Here is a 23,111-nt window from a genome sequence, read left to right on the forward strand (position 1 = left end):
ACTTGAGGGAACCTGTTCAATCGCACCAGCTTCATTTAGGATATGCGGACCACCAGATTCAGCGATGTACTTGCTAAATGAGCCACAAATATATTGTCAAACTTTGGAGATTCTTCTGCTTGAAGTTACATAACCACTTTGGCAATCGCAAGATGATATGTTACTGAAATGTTTCTCTCACCCCATTCATTCGCAATCACTTGTGCACGCCCCAATGTTTCTGCTACTACAGCTATAGAAGTTGGATATTTGATTAATTAGTAGCAGGTACCAAACTTTTTGCAGATTGTTGGTATTTGGAAAAAATATAGAATTCCAGCCAACCCACATTGATATAGTGTCGGGTGAAAAATAAAAATCCATCATCCACAAGGTATCGTACATGCGTACTTTGATATATGAAAGGGGTTCTGACGCTCTTCTCTGGTCATCTAGTGGAAGCATTTTTCTTGTTAACATCTTAGGTTTTTTTCTGCACGGCTTTATGCCTAATCCTACAGCCAGGTTTCGTGTTGTATTTGGACGAAAACGTTCTATTCTATTTAAAAAAATTCAAAAAATAAGTTAAGGCCCTGGACACATTGGAAATAAGACAAACGTTCTTCTATAGCTTCTCCTGCGCATTACAAAATATATTTACAAGTACAACAGGAGATAGTAACTATAAGATACAAATAATGTTATCTTAAAAAAATAAGTGTGATCTGACATGATCAAGACACCGTAATTTTAGGTTTGCTATTTGCCAAATCACATTCGTGTGAACAAAGGAATAGTCATACAAAATTTTGAGTTTGTACCTTTTGAAGTCTTATTTGAGTCCCTGTTCAGATTTTTGTCTGACCTGCTAATTGGACCACATTTTTTGGTAAGCTCGACCATTTATGTATTACATAGTTAGTATAGAACACAGATATTGAGTTTGGGTTTTGTAGACACTGGGTTTTTTCACCGTCTAACGCTGTTTAAAATGGGGATATGGGGCGACACGCGGTCTGATTAGACGTAATGACCCAAATTTTTGGTCAGCTTTATGACCATTGACATTTCACTATCTTGGAGAATGTTTGTGCAAAATTTAAAGTTTGTGGCTTATAGGGACAAATTAAGTTCCTAAATATGGTCTTTGAGGGGAGTCTGACCCAGTCTTTAGACCCAATTTTTCGGTAAGCTTTATCATTTTTCAGATTCTCTCATATAATGACACACGTTACGAACTTTTAAGCTTTGAGAATTATGGGACCAAATAAAAGTCTCGAATTAGGGTAATTTTAGGGGCCTGAGACCCAAACGCCCCCAAATTGGGTCAGCTGACGATTTGATCTATTGTCCATGATACTACCAACCTATTTAGAGGGTCAAACCTTTTGTAGAAAATGGGACCTAAAGTTCTGTTATGAGCTCCTGGACTAATAGAAGTAATAGTAGAACTACAACTATTTAAACTATCCTAAAACAAGATTCAAAATTACATTATCTAGTAAAAAAAAGAAAATAAGTTATAAGTCACACATCGTGTGTTTGTGTTTTAAAATTTATTCGCAGAAAAGATGTACACACACGAAGAAAACCTAAAATGAAAAATAAATAAATTCTGCGCAAATATTACAAAGAAATCATGTATTGGATATCTCTGCTGGATTGGTGACGTCTTAACCAATTATCTTAGAAAACCTGGTAGCCAAAACGAGATTGTTGTGACGTATATGGGACCCCTCGTCATATTAATCTTTTTCGTATTGGGGCGGAGGTTGGACGCTGATCCTCCCCACCGTTTAATTTGTTTGAACAAGTTGTTACATACAGGGTTGAACCCGTCCATACTTCACGACCATTTATTATTTTTTATCGTTAATTACAACGAGTTAAACAAAAACTTTAAAGTAAGTGAAGTAAAAAGAATGAAACGTAAATAAAATCCAACTTTAAGGGAAGACGGAGTCTGCGGAAAATTTTTTTCGCGGTTTTACAAAATTTTGTGTTGAAGAAGTAGAATTCTGAGACGATTTCAATTGCAACATTTTACGAGATAGACTTTTGCGGGAATAAACTTTCCCGAATTTTCCAAAAGCCGCAAAAACCGCGAAATTTTCTTCCACAAACACTTTCTTTAAAGTAGTCGTTGGTAAGGACAATAAGTGTTGTACACGCCGTAAAAAAGGTGCAGAACCTTAAAAACGTTTTCTCAAAATGCGTATTCATTTATTGAGAGTGAGTTTAAACTCTCCCCTCCTTCCAGCTTTCTTTTTCATATGTTAAAAGCATAAGTGAACCAGCCAACAAATGCTAATAAGTTATAACAATTCATATAAAAATAGTTTTGTTAAAACGACTGAATCAGTTCTTCATGGTTGATTTCTCTAAAAATAAATCAAGTTTAAATAAAGACGAAAAATCCTCACGGATATCATTCTTTCTTTCGAGAATCTTCTCATTCTGTAGGGTTTACTGAAAATGCAGCACTGCATTTACATTTATAACCTGCGGATTACCATGAAAACGCAGTTAGCGCCCAACGCCCACGCTTACGTCGGAGGGCGCACAGATGTTTGCCGCCTTCCGATAGCCTCAAGAAAAACGTTTCTTCTTTCTTCTCTTTCATCTCGAAACGAATGCTGAGCACTCGATTCTTGTGTTTGATTCGGTTGCTCCATCTGATCGGTTTGATTTCGTGAAGTGTTCTTCTGTTGATAACGCCTTAAAAAACATTTTAGTGACGTAACAAAGAAGGTTAATGATATCGTGTATTGTTACTTTGTCAAGTAATTCTTTTTTTAAGAAAAGTATAAAAATCATTTTATATTTTCGGAGATTCTGCCAAATACTTGGAGATTGAAGTTACTTTATACTCAAACTTTTTCTAAAGTACGTTCTGACTAATCTTTTTCCAAAACGTTATAAAAAAATAACTAATTTACAGTTTATTCAGGTTATTTAGGAGGCGTGGCCACCATGACTAAGCTAAAGCAACCACGGAAAAGAATTTCCCTTAACTAAACAAGTTATAAATTACATTTTTAACGTCTCTGCGTATAGCGAATTTGTATATCACATAAACAATCAAAAACAAACAAACAAACAAGCAAACAAATCTTCTACCTTCTCACTTCTCCTGGATAAACTACCTTTTTGTCACCGTATTTTCGTTCTTTTCTTTCCAAGTTCACATCCTCGGTTCCTGACGATTCCTCCATCGCAGATTCGGAATCTGAAGGTTCATTGTTTACAGTTTGATTGTTGGGTGTGGCGTCTATAGTAAAAAAGAAAGCCGCATGATAATCTTTCAAGCAAGTTTTAAAACATAAAAAATATCAAATCCTTAAAATCTATATTGACATGCTCGTATTTTTAAAAAAAATGGTATCCAGAGTAGTGGGGTGTTTCGCTGAACACAAGGCTTTTCAAATAAAGAAGTTTAAATATTAAAATTACATCTAATTAGTAACATGAACTAACTGGTCAGCCTCAGCGTAATATCTTATCATTGTATTTCAATGTTTATTTTTATATTCAGCTTGTATTTGTTTCATCTCCTATTCCTGTAAGAAAATTAAACAAAGCCACTGATTTTTTTAAGCTCCATTTATTGGGAATAAATTTCTGATGATTGCATGGTGCAAGGGGCTCATACTCCTGTTGGAGGAATAATCGTCCAGCAAGTGGAAGGTCATGGGTTCAAGTGGAAGGTCATGGGTTCAAGCCCCACTTCATCATTTTTAACAGTTGGAAAGTCAATATTCAAGTTTACTATGGTTAAATTTCAAGATGTCTGGACTGATTGAATGTGTATTTTGCATAGTCCTTTTTAAACACAACGTTTAACAGACATTGTATATGTACTTTTTTGTAACAATCATTTGATGGCATAAAAATGAGTATGGTAGGTATCCTTACCAACAGATATTGGAGGGCGTTCTTCATTTTCTACTGATGAAGTAACTGGAGGTGCCGCTTCTATAGATGTAGCCTGGAAAATGCAAAAATAAAACAAAGTGTATAATGACAACAGGATACGCTATTAAAGAAATTTTTGCATGATTATCTTGACCTAATACGGCGTCTCTTTAATAATAGCCGTATCCCGTCTGTCTGTTTGTACGAGAAAAAAAAATCGTGTTACAGAAACACAAATATATAAAAGACGGGCGAACCCGTGGATTTATTCGGGGGTATCGACTAGTATATATAAATTAGGAAAAATTAGGTTTTTATCAATTTCAAGTGATCAAGAAACACACGTGTGATGGTTTTATTAGTTTACAAGCTCGTTTCATCTTTGCAAAACCACAAAATATGACCTGTTTCAGAGCACATCGCAAAAACCTTCTTTTAGGAAAAATTCACAATGTGAAAACTTAAATGCTCTTACAGGCGTTAGATGGCCTTCTAATATATTATCTGCAGTGGCTTCTGTTGATCGTGTATGTCGTAAATCTTCAATGATAGCTTCTCTTGAAATATGAGGAAACATGCCAAATAATTGCTGAGCCTAAACAGAAAATCAAGTGGGAGGGATAGTGAAAACAAGTAAGTATGATCACACATTTATCCTAAGTTAAAAAATGCTTTCACTGTGATTGCTTAACCAGGAAAAGCAGTTGAATTAGATCACGTGTTCAAATTTGGGACCTAGCAGAAGGACTCGCTATTCTGCAAATTATATCACCAATTATAAAACCTGTTCCTAATGTTCAAATGTATTGCGGTGTTCGAACTCGCAATTTAATTTACGCAAATAATTTCATAATTCCATAAAACATACAACTAAAAATTTCATGACAAATTCCCAACTTCAGGGTCATGCAATGAAATGTAGAAAACTACGGGAGTGTTACCATATCATTGATTTCTTGATCGTTGTTACCCATTCTGCCATGAAAAACCTCAATTGAGAGGCTTGGAAACCAGTTTGCAATTCGTTGGCCATCCAAATAGAAAAAATAATTACGTAAACCACCAAGTGCATCGTCAGCATTGTTTTCAACAATGTCTTGTAGTTCATTTTGCACCAAAGGGTCTCCATTGTCAGGCAAGACTGCTGGTGGGATACCAATATCTGCGGACAGAGAGCAACGACATGTCGGACAAGAAATGTCTTGTTGAAGCCATGAACATAAACATGCGCTAGAAATAAGCAGTAAGTGATAAGACAGAAGAAAGAAGTAGAAAAAATGGAACCTGCAGTAGATTTAACACTTTGGTTTTACAACTACACAATTCTTATGACGTTACTCACAACTGCCGATATGATGAATCATTGAATAAAAAGGAATTAACCCGGCTTACTGATGAAAAAAATGTCCACATGGGAGTTTTCTTGCCGTTTCCATGGTATCCCAACAAATAGCACAGTGATCTTCAATACCTGCAAGTTCTTCTGTTGTTGCCATTGGAAACCTTAAAAATAGATGAGCGATACTTTAAAAAAAATCGGAGGTGAAAAACCTTTATTTTAATAAATGTTTTGTTTTTATAAGCAAGTAAAAATTCGAAAGCAGGCTGGGATATGCTTATGCGAAAAACACAACCATCCTTAGAGTATCTTATGTTTTAGTCGTTAGCACGTGGAAAAATCCACGGGTTCGCCCGTCCTTTTTATACTGCATTGCGTGCGTCTCCCTACCTGCGCAGCTAAGCTACTATTTTGCATGACAGACAGGCGGACGGACAGACGTATACGGGTATTATAATATAAACTAGTCGTTAGCCCGTGGAAAAATCCACGGGGACGCCCGTCCTTTAAATTAACCCGTTGAAACAAAGTGGACAGAAATATATCGCCTTTGGTATTGGTGCGCATTTTAAAAATTTCGTGTTTCCGTTACGGGACACGGCTTTCGCGGACACACAGACAGACGGAATACGGCTATTATTAAAGATATTCTTAATGGAAAAACAAATTAAAAACTTAAACGTTGTCTTGGGAGCTATATGGATCAGATAAAATGGTCCTATTTTTACCTTTAAAAAAACAACCACAAAACAAAGGGTATAATTGCACAAGGTTAAGTTCAGACAGTGTAGTGGGATTAATTAAGCATTAAAAGACTGTATATTTAAAATATCTGTTAAAGAAAAATACACATCAGAAGAATCACCTAGGCTGGGCAATATGATTAGTGTATGCTTAAAATATTCTCCTATCTGAGCCTGAACATCACAGAACAGTGTTATGTAAACAATGTAATTGAAAGCAAAATCAGGGTGTCTTCCAACTTTTTTTTAAGAATCTCCTAAGAAATTTCAAGTTTTTTTAGTTTTTTTACTATAGATGTTCTCTATTTATTCTATATTTATTCTAAGCATACAATCATAAGAAAAACACCTAGATATACAATAAGGAAATATAAAGACCTAAAAAAGATAGTGTTGAACAAAGTAGCACTCTTTAAATGGTTGTGCATAAAAGCTTTTTTGCCTAAACTTACACAAAATATGTACAAAACTGATCCTATGTTCAAACCTGGTGTCGACATTTTTCAGAATCTTTATAAACATCCTATGCTTCTTGAAACGTCGTTTTAACTCGCTGAAAATCGTTCTGATGTTCCAGTAAAGTACCAGGCTTGCCATACTCAAGAAAACATTTGACCACAGCTAAAGAAACAATCACTACATGTGTCATTTTATTCGCAATATAATTTTTTGTGCGCTTCTGATACTAAATAAATATCTGAGAAAAAGCGCCAACATTAAAGGAGTGCTTAAACTAACTAACATATATTAAAAATGTTTGAGTAACAAGCAACATTTAAATTTCATTTTTGTTAATCGTGTTTTTCACAGGCACCATATTCTTTAACTGAAAGGAGCTACCACACTTTTTCTCATGTTTAGGCCATATATGTTTAATTTCATTTTCAAGCGCCGCACTTAGGACTTCATCAGTGATATCACTGCTTTTTTCCTGGATAAAAAATACTTTCTCAGTCAAATAAGAATAGATTTTTCCTTTTCCCAGGTTCAGGCCGAAGTTGGTCATCAACAAGCAGAGAGAACATGTCAAAAACACTTATTAAAGCCAATACTACTTTCACAAATAAAAGACGGGAAATATGGCAAGAAATTAAATTGCAAAACAACCTCATATTCACCGCACCCTGTATTTTTGTTTGAAACTATGAACTGATGAGGAATGAACCTTCAAGTATAGATGGTCTTATGCAGTTACATATTAAGGAAATAATGGATATAAAAAATTTAATAATATGAGGGTGTTTTGCAATTAAAGTAATTGGGATGAGAAGAAAATCATTGACAGATAATCCAGAACAACGGCCAGGAAAATTAAAGAAACCAGTAACAGTGTAGCACGTAACAAACAAAAAAACAGCATCTTGTATCAACTTCCTGAGATTTAGTTACCAGCCCTACAGAAGAAGTAGTTACCTAAATCTAGGTGCGAAAATGTTAATTACTGTAATTAACTGTAATTATCAGCTCGTTTCTGATTGGTTAATTTTTTTGAATTTCGATTCTCTGCAATTATATAAATACATGCTAAACATCATTTTACTTTGCCCGATGATGGGAGTAGGATCTCCCGAAACGTCGCCTACTAAACTATCATGTTCAAGAAATGATAAACTTTCCACAGTAATATGAATACTGAACAGACAAACCGAAATAATATCTTCAATAATAAAAAATTTAGTTCATTTTAGGATATAAAAAAATTTCTTCTAGGAATAATTTTGGTCCAATTTTTGTAGCTACCCTGCAAATACAAATGTATATCAACTAAATCTCATCCTGGAGTTTATACTAAAATCTACTAAAACTTCTGTTTGCTGTTAGATAGCGATAAGCTGAACAACATATAGCAACTTACAATCATATGAAAATGATATAATAAGTCTAATGCAAGAATTGCAAGATCTATAAGCAAATCAATGTAGTAAAAAACTTGTGCCTTCATGTCCCACTTTCCTGCTGGCATCACGTCTGTTAGTTGTACAAAATATCTAAACCAGAACAGATTTCTTATTAAAAGAAAAATATATTCTCCTGTTGGCTTTACATCATGGTATCTCCATAATAATAGCCATAGTCTGTGTTAAAAATGGTTGCACATAGCTTTATTCCAGACACCTGCATAGTATTTCAATTACTTCATGTTAAATGTTAAACAAGGATCACAAAAGACAGGGACAGGCGAATTCCTATGAATTTTTGCACAGGCTAACGACTAGTGCGCTTATAAAACCTAATCTCCATTAATTGTGACTTGAAAGTTTTAACAATTTTGTGATGGTCTGTAATTTACACCGTGTATGTGCAGATTCCAAACTTCTCAAAAGCTTGAAAACCAAACTATAACCTTCGTTATTAAGCTTGCTGATATTAACAGGATATCACAGTGGCAGATAACAAAAAGCTTAACGTAAAATAAGTACTATCTCTCACTTAATCTGCAATCAGGAAAATTTGTTTATTGATGAAAACTCACCTAGTTAACAGCTGAAGAGATTTTAAACCCAACAGCAGACACTAAAAAACAATACAAAAATATTTAACAGAAAGATAAAATTTAATCATTTTTCTAAAAAAAGTTCACATTCTGGCAAATTACAAAGTAAAATCTTTGAGGTTAGGATTACCTTAATGCATGAAAAATAACACAGAGACAAATTATGAATTCTTGATTATATTGCATATTCTTGACAACATAACAGTTTTACGCATTTTAAAGGCCTGGGGAGACAACCCTCCAAAACATTACTGACAAAGAATTCTTTAAAGTTTCTACCAATATTTTCAAAATTATAAACAAAACTCGATGAAAGATCTTAGCATAAGAGATGTGTTTAATGTAATTCAATTCATTAGATTTTTGTGATTGAATAATATTGGGATTTAAAATGTTTATTAAATTAATTTAGGTTAATTTTAATGTTAAATAACTTTACCTCTGCCATCATGAAGGTAAAAATGTTTATACCAGCAGGATAACCAAAATTAACCGCAAAAACAGTTAAACCAACACTGGATAGAAAAATACAGAAAATCAATGTGAAAAGCTTTACGTGTTTGTTTCGTGGTGTGGCCGGAGAGGATGTTATCTAAAGTTAGAATAAGATAAATATATAATTGCAAACATAAATAAAATGCAATGCAAATATAAAAAAAAGAGAGCCATCTTTAAAACCATTGGCAGTGATTAAAAAATTAAAAATAATATAAATTAAACAAATTATTTTTCCAGACGACTCAATAAACTATGTTAATGTGTGAATGCAAACAAGTTGTTGAACAATGTAAGATATATTATGGTCAGCATTCTTTTGTCACAATTTCAATTTTTTTTTTGCTGTAGGTAGCGTTTGCTCCCCCTCCCCTGTAGTTTACAATTTTTTTTTAAATTGATTATTATCATCATCATTTTGATATTATACTGCCCATGTCCCACTACCATAAACATATTAAACATAATACTTCTTACACAGGTCTCATAAAACCTTTTTCCAAGCAGAACCTATCCTGCAAATAAAACTACTTCCAACACACCCTCTACTACCTAAGTAACATTTATCACCTAAGTAACCAAATTTCTCAACCATCTTTACCGAGCCACTGTTGTACATCATTAAAGCTGGAAATGTTTATTGTCTATAATCTCACCTTTTCAACACAAACTGAATGTCAAACTTTATGTTATAGATGATTTTATAAGATCATTATTTTAGACATTGGAATAGTCCTTATGCACTATCCCATTTTTAGGGTGGCCACAGCTTCTTTACTTCTAGCTTGTATTTGATTTCTATTTGACATTAAGTGCCAGAGACAAGTCTCGAATCAAGGAAAACATTTAACTAACTTCTATTGTTTTGATAAGTGCCTTTTTTAGATCAAAAGTCGTCATAAAAATTCCTTGTGATATAAACATTGCAAATTGTAAGCAAAATTAGGGTGTAATACAGCATTCTCATTAGCTGTTAAACGGCTATTTGCCAATTGAAATTTATCCCAAATTTCCCAATTTATTAGAGGAGCTAATTATATTCACTACACAAAATGGGACCTATAGCCCATTTTATGCAAGTTGGGAAGGGATAAGATTTCAATAATATGTAGGACCACCATAATAAAATTCGCGTTTGGGATTTAGTGGCCCTTATTTTACATTTATGGATTACAACCTGAAAATACTGACTATACGTAGAATAAAAATAACAAATAATTTACATATTCATATCTGTCTTTACACAACTCCATGATAATATACCAAAATCCCAACATGGAAAACCATGCTACCCAGCACAACACTTCATGCAACGTTTGGGTATTGATGACACCGAACACAAAAATTGTCTTGTAAAATATGAAGTTCCAAAATTTATCTTGCAAATGCTAAAAGAAAAAGATGTTGGAGAACACACTGAAATAAGATACAAGAGCATACCTTATTCGTCCAATTTTGCCGGGCTTTTAATTTGGCAATGGACTAAATTGATTTTTAGCGAGCATTTAATTAGGCGATGGCAAAAATATCTTAAAATTAGCGTGCATTTTATTTTGCAATGTATGACATGTATTATTATGCTTTATATTAAAACATAAAGAAGTCATGTAAAATTTAGCCTAGTTTTCTTTGTCACATTTTTTGTTCGTAAAAGAGTTCAGTTTATATACATTGAATTTGGCGAAAGAAAAAAAAAATTTGGCAAGCATTTATTTTGATGATGGATGAAAAAAATAAAATTTGACAATGTTGAAGAACACACTGAAATAAGATACAAGAGCATACCTTATTCGTCCAATTTTGCCATGCATTTAATTTGTCAATATCAGACCACAATGGCCAAATTTAGTGCTTGCCAAAATTTGTATGAATAAGGTAACTAAAACATGGTTTGCATGTATCATTGTAATAAAAAAATTGGGCATAAATTTTGATATGATTGACCAATTATGCAGCTATTTTCGACTCTCATAATAAACAAACGAAACAAAGAACGTTTTGATGTTAATTAAATGCAGTGACACATACTTGTTCTTCAACAGCACGTAACTCTCCAAGTACAAAGTTTTGTATAACCTTCCCAAATGAAAACAGGAGACAATAAGCCATATTGACCAAGGCCTAGGAGAAAAATAAAATAAAATCAAAATTCTGTCAGAACATGATAGGTTAGCAAATAAGTGCTTAAAGGCAGAAAGTAGTAAGAATAAAAAAAGTGGCTCTAACATACTGCATAAAAGACATACCACTCATTGCAAAAGTATTCAATATGCTATAAAAAACTATACTTAGGTATAGCTAAAACCCTGGAAAAAATACTTTTGAAAATCAAGCCTTTTCATTATTCTAGATGTATAAATCTCTTTACTGCCCCTGCCATTTTTGTGAACTGATCAGAGTAATATGAAGTGCGACTGAGTATTAGTAAACTGTACACTAAGTTTCAGTTATGAATTTACTAAAAATGTGGCTAGGTTTTAGGTTTAGCTCTAACATATATCAAAAGATACACTCTTAAAATCTGCAAAATTATAACCTTCACACTACTGTGTTAACTCTTATTTTGTGAACATACGAGTTAAAAGCTAAAAAAGTCAACGTTCATTCTAACTTGCATGTAGACAACTAGCATTCCAAAATTTGTTCATAGCTAACCACAAGGCAGGCTAGCACTAATTATGAGGAAATTAAAAATTAGTCTATATAACATTTTATTTTATCATTAGAAAATTATATTTATATTCAGCGTAACCGGCATTAACAGGTAACTTCTCAAAGTAACCTAAAGATGGTACCTAACAAAAGATTTCGAAACTTTGAAGCCAAAAGTTTATTTTTATTTATCAATTATCGCAAGTAGTATTAGTAGTAATAGTATTGTTTATTTATTAATAAGATTGTACAATGCAGAAAAATGCAAATTTGACATCAGTATTGTCGCTGATTACCATTCTCTATTATTGCCAAAACTGTCGGGCAAATGGATTATGTCCAGCAGCTTTGCATAAACAGTATATAAACTGCTGGGCATGAAGGTTTTGCTATAATAATGTGGTCTGTGGTATAATGTGGCAGTTCTTCCTGACATTTTCAAGACTGAAGGGTATATAGATGAGTTGTGGCGCGACTTAATGTTTTGATTTTGCATCGAGAACAATGGACATGCGCATGCATGTGCACAGGCAAAAAATATTAACAACATACCACGAGGATTGAAAATATTAAGTGTAAAAAAAACTGACGCTAAAATTGGTAATGTCTGCTTTTAAACAAAGAAGATAATGATTGAGAAAAAATAATTCCAATTCATTTTTAACCTGATATTCCTAATCTATAAATTAGCATAAAGAGTCAAATTGGCTATGTGGCTTCTTTTCTTGCCTGCCAGGATGCGCACGCATTTACGGAAATTTGTAAACATTCGCAAATCATCTATAGCTATAGGTTTTCCGGTGCGGACCCAGGGTTAGACAGATAAGTTGCGTGACTAAGTGTAAATTTGACAAAAAATGCAAGCGCATGATGTCGACGTTCTGGGGATTACGATACAGGTGTTGCAAACAAAGCGCGTTAAAAAATCAGTTCAGATTCTAATTTTTTGGCCTAAAAAGCCCTCTCCATTTCGCCTATGGCTATGTTGATGTCAAAATTATAGCTTCAGATTTTGACTGATTTGTTTTAACTAATCAGTCACTCAGTCAGTCAAAAATCAAATACCTATGGCCCGCAACCCTCCCCATCTCACTTTAGAGGCATGTGACGCCAAAAAGTAATTTTTACACTCTATGCGTAGTCCAACAATACGTGGCCTGTAGTGGCGTAGAAAATTTAGGTTCCGTACTGCGTGGTTACTTATAACCTGCTGGGCTATAGTTTTTATGTCCCATTCCTTAAAAGATCAGTCAAAGACTCCCGCCTTTTAGCTTGCATTCGTTCATAATAACATGGTCTGATTTAAGTGTGCTAATGTTAAATCTTTTCGTGAAATGCAAAAAAAACTTTTAGAAAGTGTTCATTCTAGGAGATTTTTGTTTTCTGGAGATATTTACCCCTTGGTTGGTAAAATTCAGGTGGAGATAGCTAGCTATATAGCTATTTACATTCCATTAAGGCGAGGTGTGAAGATAAAAAGAATTATTGCTTTAAGGTGAGAAGAAAGGGGTAACTCAATTTTTTGCCAGACTTGCAAGCATTGGGTACATAAGAAGTGCAGTAGTATTAGTGGAAGGTTAAGAGCTGACATTCAGTTTGTATGCAAGCGTTGCAAAGGTGAGATTATAGAGAATGAAGTATTTCCAGCTTTAATGATGTACAACAGTGGCTCGTTAGAGATAGTTGAGAACTTCTGTTACTTAGGTGATATGTTGGGCAGTGAAGGGGGTGTTGGAAGAAGTGTTACTTGCAGGATAGGTTTTGCTTGGAAAAAGTTCAGAGAGTTACTTCCTTTGTTGACTAGCAGAGTCCTGTCAATTGAGGTAAAAGGTAGGTTGTATGAGGCCTGTGTAAGAAGTGTTATGTTGTACGGTAGTAAGACATGGGCAGTGAAGCAGGAAGATCTTGACCGTTTAGAAAGGAATGATATGAGAATGGTTAGGTGGATGTGTAACGCCAGTCTGAGAGACAGAAAGAGTTCAGATGAGCTAAGAAGCAGGCTAAGTCTCCGTAGAATTAAAGACGTTATCCAGATAAGAAAATTGAATTGGCTGGGGCACTTGGAAAGAATGGAGGAGGATATTTGGGTAAGAAAGTGTAGAGACTTGATAGTTCCTGGTGCAAAGCGCAGAGGCAGACCGAGAAAGACTTGGCAGGAGGTTATAAGGAGAGACTTGATACAGAGGAAGTTGAGTTTAGATCTAACACAGTCTAGATCAGATTGGAAGAGGGTCATTATTATACCCCGTCCAACCCATGCTAGAATGGAAAACGGACGTTAAGCCGAGAATGATGATGATGATGAAAACACCGTAACTTATTTTAAAGGTTTTCAGTATTAGCTACGAAAAGCTAGTTGTTGAGCTATTAGCTATAGCTAGCTGGTTATTTCTTTTTGTAATATGAGCTCATTGAACAGATTTTTTGTTTTCAATTTGCTTTTAAAAACCAAAGGGAAAATATTTTTATATATCTAATCTAAAAAAGGTTTATTCAGATTTTCCCTGTTCCATATTGTTTGTGGCATGACTCTTTCTCCCGAGGAGACAGTTAAAGCAGAAGCAATCAGCAACTGTAACCCCAAGACATGGTTTCCTCTTTTGTAAATACTTGCCTTGTTGACAGTAATAAAAAGAAAAATTAATAAAAATTTGCTGAATTTTACAGAAATGATTTGCCAAATCAATTGGTTTGATTATGATGGTTGCTTACCAGACAATGTTATTAAAGTGTTAAAAGCTGTCAAATTTGATGGCTTTGAATACATCAAGGTAGCATTAAGAATTTCAGCCACTTTACTGTCATATCCTGTGAATGTGAAAGTTCCTTTTTTTTCTTTATGTAGACTTCAAGAGTACACTAGGTGCATCATGTTTTAGGATCGTTTAAATGGAATTGCGCTCATGTACATCCATAAGGAAATCATGCCTAAGATAGATGCTGTTAAGTTGGTATACAATAAGCAACCGAAGGCTAACTTTTTCATAACCCTATTTTTCCATGTAATTGGTCATTGTTTTTGTTATGTTTGTGTTTTATTGTGCTGTCCATGACTGGTGTAATCATTTGATTCACCTAGTCATGCTGATCAAGCCTGATATTGGCAGAAACAGCAAGAGTTTATAAATATTGAAATATACATTCAAAATTGTCTAACTTTATTGTAGTTAATCCCTGTTAATCTCTGTTGTTGTTGTTTTTGATTGATAAACAGTTTAAGGGGAAGTAACCTCAAAAATGTGAAAATGTTTTTTTCGACTACGTATTTGTATTTGAACTTATAAAATCAGAAAAATAACACATAAACACAAGAATTTATCTATAAATATCTATATTCCTTGTTCATATCTCCGTAAAAACTTCGTTCTCAAAAAAAGTGTGTTAAAATAAAAAAGACTGGGTTCTAATTTGAATATGACGTTTTATAGTTCAAAACATTGCACTAGCTAGACGAGGCACTATGTTGGTGCTTATAATGCAACACACTTTCGAATAAGAAACGAAAAAAGGCATCATAGTTTCTTCTCCAGTTATACACTGTTCCAGACATTTCGGCTCTAAAGTCATTTAGTTTTGAGCCTGAAATGTTGTTGAAAGAGCAAGATAAATTTTTAAGTTCAAACCATGAGGACAAAGTTATACAAAAAGAAAGCAATCGAATTGGAAACAATAATCAGGTGGTCACTGTAGACAGATGAGTTTATTCTCTGAAAGTTTCTGCTGCAAAGATAATAATGAAATTCCTGACTACTACTTTGAAAGTACAAATAATTTCGCCAAATATAAAGTCTTTCATATTTATAATCATGACTGAAGTGATACTCATTTTATATCTTTAACATCCTTCTGTCTTCAATTAATCGAAATTGTTAAATTGAATCTTGTTAAAAATAAAAAGTCTGATAAAAAAGAAATGCCTTTTCCATACGCAAAACACGATAAAGAGTTTCTCACCAAGCGCTTCACAATAAACTTTTCAACACAATCCTTTGTAAAAAAACATCTTGCTCTCTGTCCGAAATATTTTATGCAACTGCATCTTTAAAATTCAATGAAGATGGCCCAAAAAGCAACAATGATGAAGGGATTAAAAAAATAGAATACCGAAGATCCATTCTAATGAAGGAATACAATAGTGAGATGTGCTGTCAATGAGTTTACATGAACAGGGGGTAAATTTTAAATTTCCTATTTTAGGAAAAACATGTATTATAGATTTGATGGGTACATAATCGATTGTTCAGAAAGACATGACATCATGGATGAAGATCCCTGTACACTAGGTCTGCTGCAGCTTGATAATTTTGAGCCTTTTCTGATGACTTGTTTATTTTTAGGTGCCATTATTTTTACAAAGCCAAACTCGAAATGGACAATCTAATCCTGAGCTCTAACTGGTTAAATCTTTAGCTCCAACCGGTTGTTTGCAGAGCCAAACTTGGACAAACTTGAAATGGACAATGTACAGGTATTCGTAGGCCTGTCCCAATAAGCGAGGCATCTTAAAGCTAGTAGGCGATGCAAGTCTCCTATCCTGTATTGACCAATATTGTTTCAAGTAAAGTTTCCTTATATGTGATCCTAAGAACATTAGCAAGTACAAGACGACCAAGACACCACTGCAGTCACCACAATTAACATGTGCTAAATGTTCAGCTCCATAAAAAACGTCTATCGTGAATCGAGAATACCGTCGCAATACATGAAGCGCGATGTTAAACAACCTTTTTCCAGTACTGTAGGTTTCTTATAAAAAACGGGCAAGACAAAGAGTTTTTTCTTATAAAAAATGTTCTTAGGAGATTTTCTAATAGCTTAGCGTTTCTTTTTGTCAATTTTAATGATAACTAGATGAATAGAATGACAATTTTCGGCGATTTTGTACCCACAAAGCTCGAATCAGTGAAAGCTTCTGGAGCGCCCCTCAAGATCCCCAGCTGGTAAAATCATACCTTATTCAAAATATTGCTGCTGTGCAGCAATATTTTGACTAAGTTTTGAAAAACTCTGGATCCACCCCTGGTTTTGGTTGCAGATTGTCCAGCTGCTATATATGTATATAAGATAGACACCATGTTTTAAAAATCACAATCATGCCATAATTATTATATAAGGTTATATGAGGTTTTTACAAAAAAGATGTTCAGTTAGCGAGCAATGGATGGTGGCTAGCTAAATATGTTTTTGTGGTGATAGAGTAAGATATAATCAAAACTTACCCAGAGACAAAATGGTTCTTGAAGTATTGAAGCAAAATAATCCCATACTGAAAGAGAATCCTCAAACACATTCTTTCCATATGCTAAGGATGCTATAAATATGACTATGCTTATAATGCAATACGATTTTAAATTTGGGACAGGAAGTCGTTCTGAAAATAGAAAGGGCATTGCTGCATTAAAGTGCTCGACGACATGTGAAGGTTGCGTATTTCAAAATTCTAGGAAAAGAAAAGAGAATTGTTTTGATAAAAATACTGTGTTCTATGTACTAGACTAAAGTAGCCCATGTTATTGGATTAACAATCACTTTTACTCATTTTCCATCCAATGATGTGCGCCAACATTGATACTATCTCTTCCCGTATCATATCAATAATGGTACCGCTTGCTGTGATGGTTTTAAAGTCGTTTGTTATGGCTTTTTCTTTTTGGAAAGCTAAATAAAATTTGTTAGCTTCGTAGAAATTGTAAATTTGGTAATTTGTATTTCCTAAATTTTAAGATATTTTCTTGGCTTTAACTGGTCTAGCTAGCTAGCTAGCTATTTCCCTTTTAAAACTCAGCCAGGAATAACGGCAAATTAGGCTATGATAATCTAATCAATCTTATGAAATGGCATTTGGATAATGATTTGACATGATGAAAGAAAAATTGTTATACACAATTAAAAAGGATCCTAGATAGCAAAAACATTGCTGTTAAAAGTTTAAAAACCATTAAAAAAATTGCTGTGTATATTGTTAGAACCCTCAAACCAGGATCATCATCAATGTAGATTGTTTCAAAAGCATTAATATGGTCATGGAAAGCAAAAAAATTGCTGCATGCATCATTTTAATATCTCAACACGTGTCTCCACGTATTTAGAAGCCTTATTTCTTTTTGTATCTATATTATATTATCCGTAGCTATATGTCTGTCTGTCGCACAAAATAATGGTACCGCAAGTAGTGAGACGCACACAATGTTGTGTAAATAGCATAGGCAAACCGTGGATTTTTCTACGGGCCACATGCAAGTAAATCTCTATTTTAGCTATCAGAGATGAGAAGAGGGAGAGAGTCTCTAGCTGAGATGCTCAGTTCTCGTGTTTGCAGGTTATTGAGTTCAAACGTCCCCTACTTTTCTCCATCACGAAAACAACAATGATTTTCGCTGAAAAACGTGAATACTCGATTTTTTTAATACAGTACAGTCTGAATGTAAGCTTCCGTGTACGTGCAACTTATATAAATAATTACTTTCATAATAGACTATGTTTTTTAGAGAAAATAATTACACCAGAGAAAATAAAAAGATCAGGGGAAACTTATTGTGTAAATAACAATAACCTGCGTATGGCAATGTTGAGAATCAAGATACACATTATTGTTGTAACTCCCTCCTTCTTTATGGTTACTATCATATATGTTATATATTATATGATGGTGAATAATGCTTGCTAGCTAAAATACTACTGACTATCACATAAACAGTTGACTATATAGGAAAAATAATATAAAAAACATGTTTGTTGTCACACTCTCCTCCATTATGATTTACATAATTCCTTAAAAAATACATGTGGGACATAAAACATTGAAACATCACTAAATTTTTTTTATTAATAAAAATTTGGAACAGTTAACAAATAAAGTATGCTGAACATGATGGTGACATCAAAATTTTGATTTCTTGTTACCTAAATGTCATTTTAGGCCAAAATTGGTCCAAAAATTAAAACTACTTTATTTTTGACAAATTTTGGCACAATTAACAAAAAAAGTATGGTGAACATGATGGTGACATCAAAATTTCGGTTTTTTGCCACCTTAAATGTCATTTTAGGCCAAAATTGGTCCAAAAATTAAAAATACTTCATTTCCAACAAAAATTGGCAAAGTTAACAAAAAAGTATGCTGAACATAATGGTGACATCAAAATTTTGATTTTTGTCACCTAAATGCCATTTTAGACCAAAATTGGTCCAAAAATTAAAACCACTTCATTTTCGGCTAAATCTGGCACGGTTAACAAATAAAGTATGCTGAAAATGATGATGGTACAAAAGTTTGATTTTTTGTCACCTAAATGTCATTTCAGGCCAAAATTTATCCAAAAATTAAAACTGCTTTATTTTCGACAAAAATTGACACAGTTAATAAAAAAAGTATGCTGAAAATGATGGTTACATCAAAATTTTGTTTTTTTGTTAACTAATGCCGTTTAAGACCATAAACGTCTCAATCGCAAGACTTTCAACCATGAATGATAGGCTGTATTTTTTGTTAGCAATTTCTTTTAAAATGTGAGTTTATTATGACACGTTTCGTTTTGTTTGCGTTTGTTGTAAGATATAATGTCACTGATGGGCTTTATCTTCAGAGGTTCATGCACCAAGCCCCTTCGAATGTTTGGCACAATAACACAACGAATTAGCAGGTTTTCATCAAATATTTTGGTAGCGCGCGGAAATTCTTAGAGCCCCCAGGGCTTCTTGTTAAAATTAATTTCAAATCATAAACGTCCAGAAAATGTCGATTTAACAGTAGCCACCACCCTTGAGAAAAAAAGCAAAGGCGTCAATAACACAAATTGCTCACTTTAAGCAAGATGCTATATCTTTTTTATCTATGATATGTTTTCATATGATAGAGATGTCATATGCATGTGTGATTCACACTTTTTTTGTTTACTGCAACATTATGTTATTTAAGCTGTATAGAAATGAATTTTGTAAAACATATTAACCACAAGTGCAAGGTTGAAGCGTTGGATGCGATGATGTGTTGGCAGATTCGCTATATGTTTTTGGCATTAAATATATTTCTAAACATTTTTGATTTCTCTTTCCCCCTTTAAAAAGATTTTTTAAACTTTATTCAACATGTTTTTCTTTGGTATTACATCACGAAAACATTTGTCTGAAAGCTGTATTAAGGTACAGGACACCTAACCTCTCCCATGTTCTGGTTATATTTAACTTGCATGGGTGCGCACTCTTCTCGCAGTATTCTCTGTGACGATGAAGGTCGGACTGACTTGTGGCATGGTTTTAAATGGTCTTTCGTCTTTTGTTCGAGTCTCAGTGTAATGCACCAGCCGAGTATAAGAGTGTCAGCATGAAGGAAAGGGGCCAACTTTAATGTTCTTTATACTTTTTAAACAAATCAATCACAAAGAAATGAATGTTTAATCAGCGTAATAGCTTTTTTTCATCACTCTATTATATTTTAGAAAAAGAAAAAATTCACGAGTGCGAAAAAAAGCACTTGTAAATCTTTTATGAGTGTGCAGGCAAGTGAAGTGCTATCGCACTCGTCTCAATGAATGGCCTGGGAATATTGTACATGAGAGAATGGATAAAGAAATTCTTGTGCTAAAGACCCAAAGAAAGAGTTCATTGAGTTTATTAAAAATGCAGTATGTCGTAACAGAGGTGATTTTTTGCAGCTTGACAAGCTAAGTGATTCTACTTGCCACAAAGTTTTTCAAAAATCTGCTAAAGGAAAAAAAAAAGAACTTGGGGATTTCAATAATAAAATAAAGGTTTTAATTAAAAGTCCTGATGAGAGTGTTTAAACATTCTTTCAGAAAGAATGTTCAAACAATCTCGTGTTTTTTTTTCATCTTTATACTTTTCAATTCTGTTCTTACTGCTTTCTTATTAAACACATTCATTATCAATGAATACAACTTGGTCCATACACAAAATTGTATTAATTGCTAAGGAAAGTGTTAACATGTTTTGTTGATTTTTTGGAGCTTATGGCTAGGGCTGAACTGTTTCAAAATATTGCACCATTATGTTATTATATCAATTTCATTGGTAAACATCAGGCTTACAGTACTGGAATCAAGACATCTAACATTGTGAGCGCATATCATGCGTGACACGAACGATCCGCGATCCTATCGTGACCATCGTGATAGAAAAAATGTTGCGAAGAGCTTCGTGATAGTTGTGATGTATAAAAAAATAACGATGGTATCACAATCGTCACTATTAATCGTGTTTGTCGCGATGGATCGTGAATACATTAAAAATATTAAACAATAGATGTGTATAGCTAATCTTGTGTCTTTGCTTTTGTTTTTTTTACATTTAAAAATGCTTTTGCATCTTGTATTTTTATTAGAAATTGGATTTTAAAAATAAGGTGACTCCAACTTTATTACTTTTTCTACGCGCGAAGTAGATAGTACTTTATGGTCGGTCGGCCAAATAAAAATAATTTTATCGAGAATGTACAAATGGTTGGAACAACAAAAAATAAAAAGACAACAACGGAGGAGTGTGTTACGACAAAGATATATTTCTATGTATGTTTTCATGGAAAAATAAGAATGTATGGTCGGAACAACAACAAAAAAATAATAATAAAAAATAACAACGGAGGAGAGTGTTATGACAACCGTTTCTTTGTATTTTTGCATAACGCACTCAGTTAATATTTTTAAGTTGTAAAGCAAAAATAATAATAATCTGTCTCACTAAAAAAATGTAACTAGTACTCAAGGTGAAAAAAGGAAAATATATGCATGTTAAAAAACTTGTTTTCAAAAGTTATGCAGCAAGTTTTTTTTGTGTTGTTTTGAAAGTTGTACAGCAAGAATTATTCTTGTGCTGTTTCGAAAGTTTACAGAATATACCTCCGTTGTTTTGAAAGATATGCAGCAGATTATACTTCGACTGTTTTGAAATTTGTACAGCAAGTTATTATTTTCCCATTTACAATAATAAAACACAAAATTTATTTTAATACAAAAGTTAAGTGTTCTTTTAATGTTTTTTTGCTCAGTTTTATAAGAAAATTAATATTTAACTGCAAAAAAGTTTCACGGACTATAGTTTAGTTGACAATATTTAAAGTCTTTCGCAACATTAAAATTATTTATTTATTTCATAACGGAGGAAGGTGTTACGAATGCGTATTTTACGTTGTTTTAATTATTTTTCTAATATCATTGAAAAAGATTTAATGATATTAATTATTTTTCCTAAATGATATCGACTAAGACATTTAGAATTTTAGCAAGCAGCATAACTTTAAACATATATTAATCATAAGATATGGGATAAGAAAATGTTTGTTTGTTGATATTTTTATTATTTTTTTCTCGTGAAAGTTAGGGTCGGGCAGGCCCGTAGAACAACTAAATAAGTTAGAATCTAAACAAGAAAAAAGCTTACAACAACTAAAATATTTTTGATTTAAAACAAAAAACAATTATCCATATTTAATTTATAATGTTTATAGATGTATCATGACGGTCGCGATATGGATCGCAAAAGTCACAATGCATTGTGAAAGTCGACCCCACAATGGATCGCAACCTTCACAATGCTAAAAAGTTTACTATCGTGACAGCATCGTGAATCGTGCGCGACGTGCATGATACGTGATCCACAATGTTAGGTGTCCTGATTCCAGTACTGTGAGTTGCTATAGATCATTACCTTGTGAGTTCAGTCACTTGTACTTCTTTCTTCTACTTATCTTGCTTGCTTGCTATGTATATGTTGAAACACTTATTATGCTTTCTACAACATAGAAAGAACAATCAACATAAGACTTCCATAATATTAACATTGGCCCCCAGAAATAAATAGTTGCACCAATTGCTTTACTTCAAAAAGGACCAGATTTAACACAACATCGTTGAACCAACATACATCCAAACATAATCAACGTCTTCTATTTACAATATGTACTTTTTTCTTCTTGCTTTATTAAAGCGAGCCACAAGCCAAAACCTTCAAGAGTTGATCAGTGGATGCACCTCTTTTTGTCAGGCTATCAGCTAGTTGTCTTGCACTTGGGACCCATTTCACTTGGATCTCTCCAAGCTTTACCATCTGCTTCAATCTTGCCACATCAACGCGTTGTCGGGGATCCTCAACCACTTTTGTACTTTCCAAGTTGTCTTTCAAAGACTTGCTGTCAGTTATCAGTTCAGCAATGGGAAGTTTCTCCAAACAGAACATCTCTTTGAACATAGATGCAACAAGATGAGCATAATCAGCTGTGTCAGCTATAGCAGATATTTCTGTTGCCAAAGGTGACTTTGTTACTCTATCCAATTTCTTGGATTTCCATGATATGGGAGCAACTCTTCCTCCTCCTTTCAAAAACACAATATGACCTCCTTGCGAGTCTCCATTTGGTAGGGAGTTGTACGAGCCATCTCCATATGCAACAACTTTGATTTCATCTGGATGACCAAGTCCAGGGAAAACAAGTTTCACGTCTTCTGACTTCAAAGTTTTGATGGCTTTGTTGGCTTCTAAT

General features: G+C 33.6%; 1 protein-coding gene across 1 annotated transcript; it reads right to left on the bottom strand.

Moving 5' to 3' along the window:
* Positions 1-1,499: 1,499 nt before the first annotated feature.
* Positions 1,500-17,157, bottom strand: LOC130614554 (E3 ubiquitin-protein ligase AMFR-like). The gene is made up of 13 exons (XM_057435977.1): positions 16,837-17,157; positions 10,994-11,086; positions 10,189-10,353; positions 8,910-9,062; positions 8,450-8,490; positions 7,832-7,964; positions 6,464-6,597; positions 5,287-5,397; positions 4,836-5,124; positions 4,370-4,489; positions 3,895-3,967; positions 3,100-3,250; positions 1,500-2,697 (listed from the first exon to the last, which is right to left on the bottom strand). The coding sequence occupies exons 1-13, from the start codon at positions 17,005-17,007 to the stop codon at positions 2,526-2,528; spliced, it is 1,806 nt and encodes a 601-aa protein (XP_057291960.1). The 5' UTR covers positions 17,008-17,157; the 3' UTR covers positions 1,500-2,525.
* Positions 17,158-23,111: the final 5,954 nt, after the last annotated feature.

This window comes from Hydractinia symbiolongicarpus, chromosome 11, assembly GCF_029227915.1.
Source record: "Hydractinia symbiolongicarpus strain clone_291-10 chromosome 11, HSymV2.1, whole genome shotgun sequence".
Classification (NCBI taxonomy): Eukaryota; Metazoa; Cnidaria; class Hydrozoa; order Anthoathecata; family Hydractiniidae; genus Hydractinia; species Hydractinia symbiolongicarpus.

Excerpts from the sequence above, each read along its gene's own strand:
- LOC130614554 (XM_057435977.1), bottom strand. The coding sequence starts at position 17,007 with ATGCCCTTTCTATTTTCAGAACGACTTCCTGTCCCAAATTTAAAATCG. Across the intron at positions 5,125-5,286 it reads TGTGGACATTTTTTTCATCA|CGCATGTTTATGTTCATGGC; the intron begins GTAAGCCGGGTT and ends GCTTATTTCTAG. Across the intron at positions 2,698-3,099 it reads TATCCAGGAGAAGTGAGAAG|GCGTTATCAACAGAAGAACA; the intron begins GTAGAAGATTTG and ends ATGTTTTTTAAG.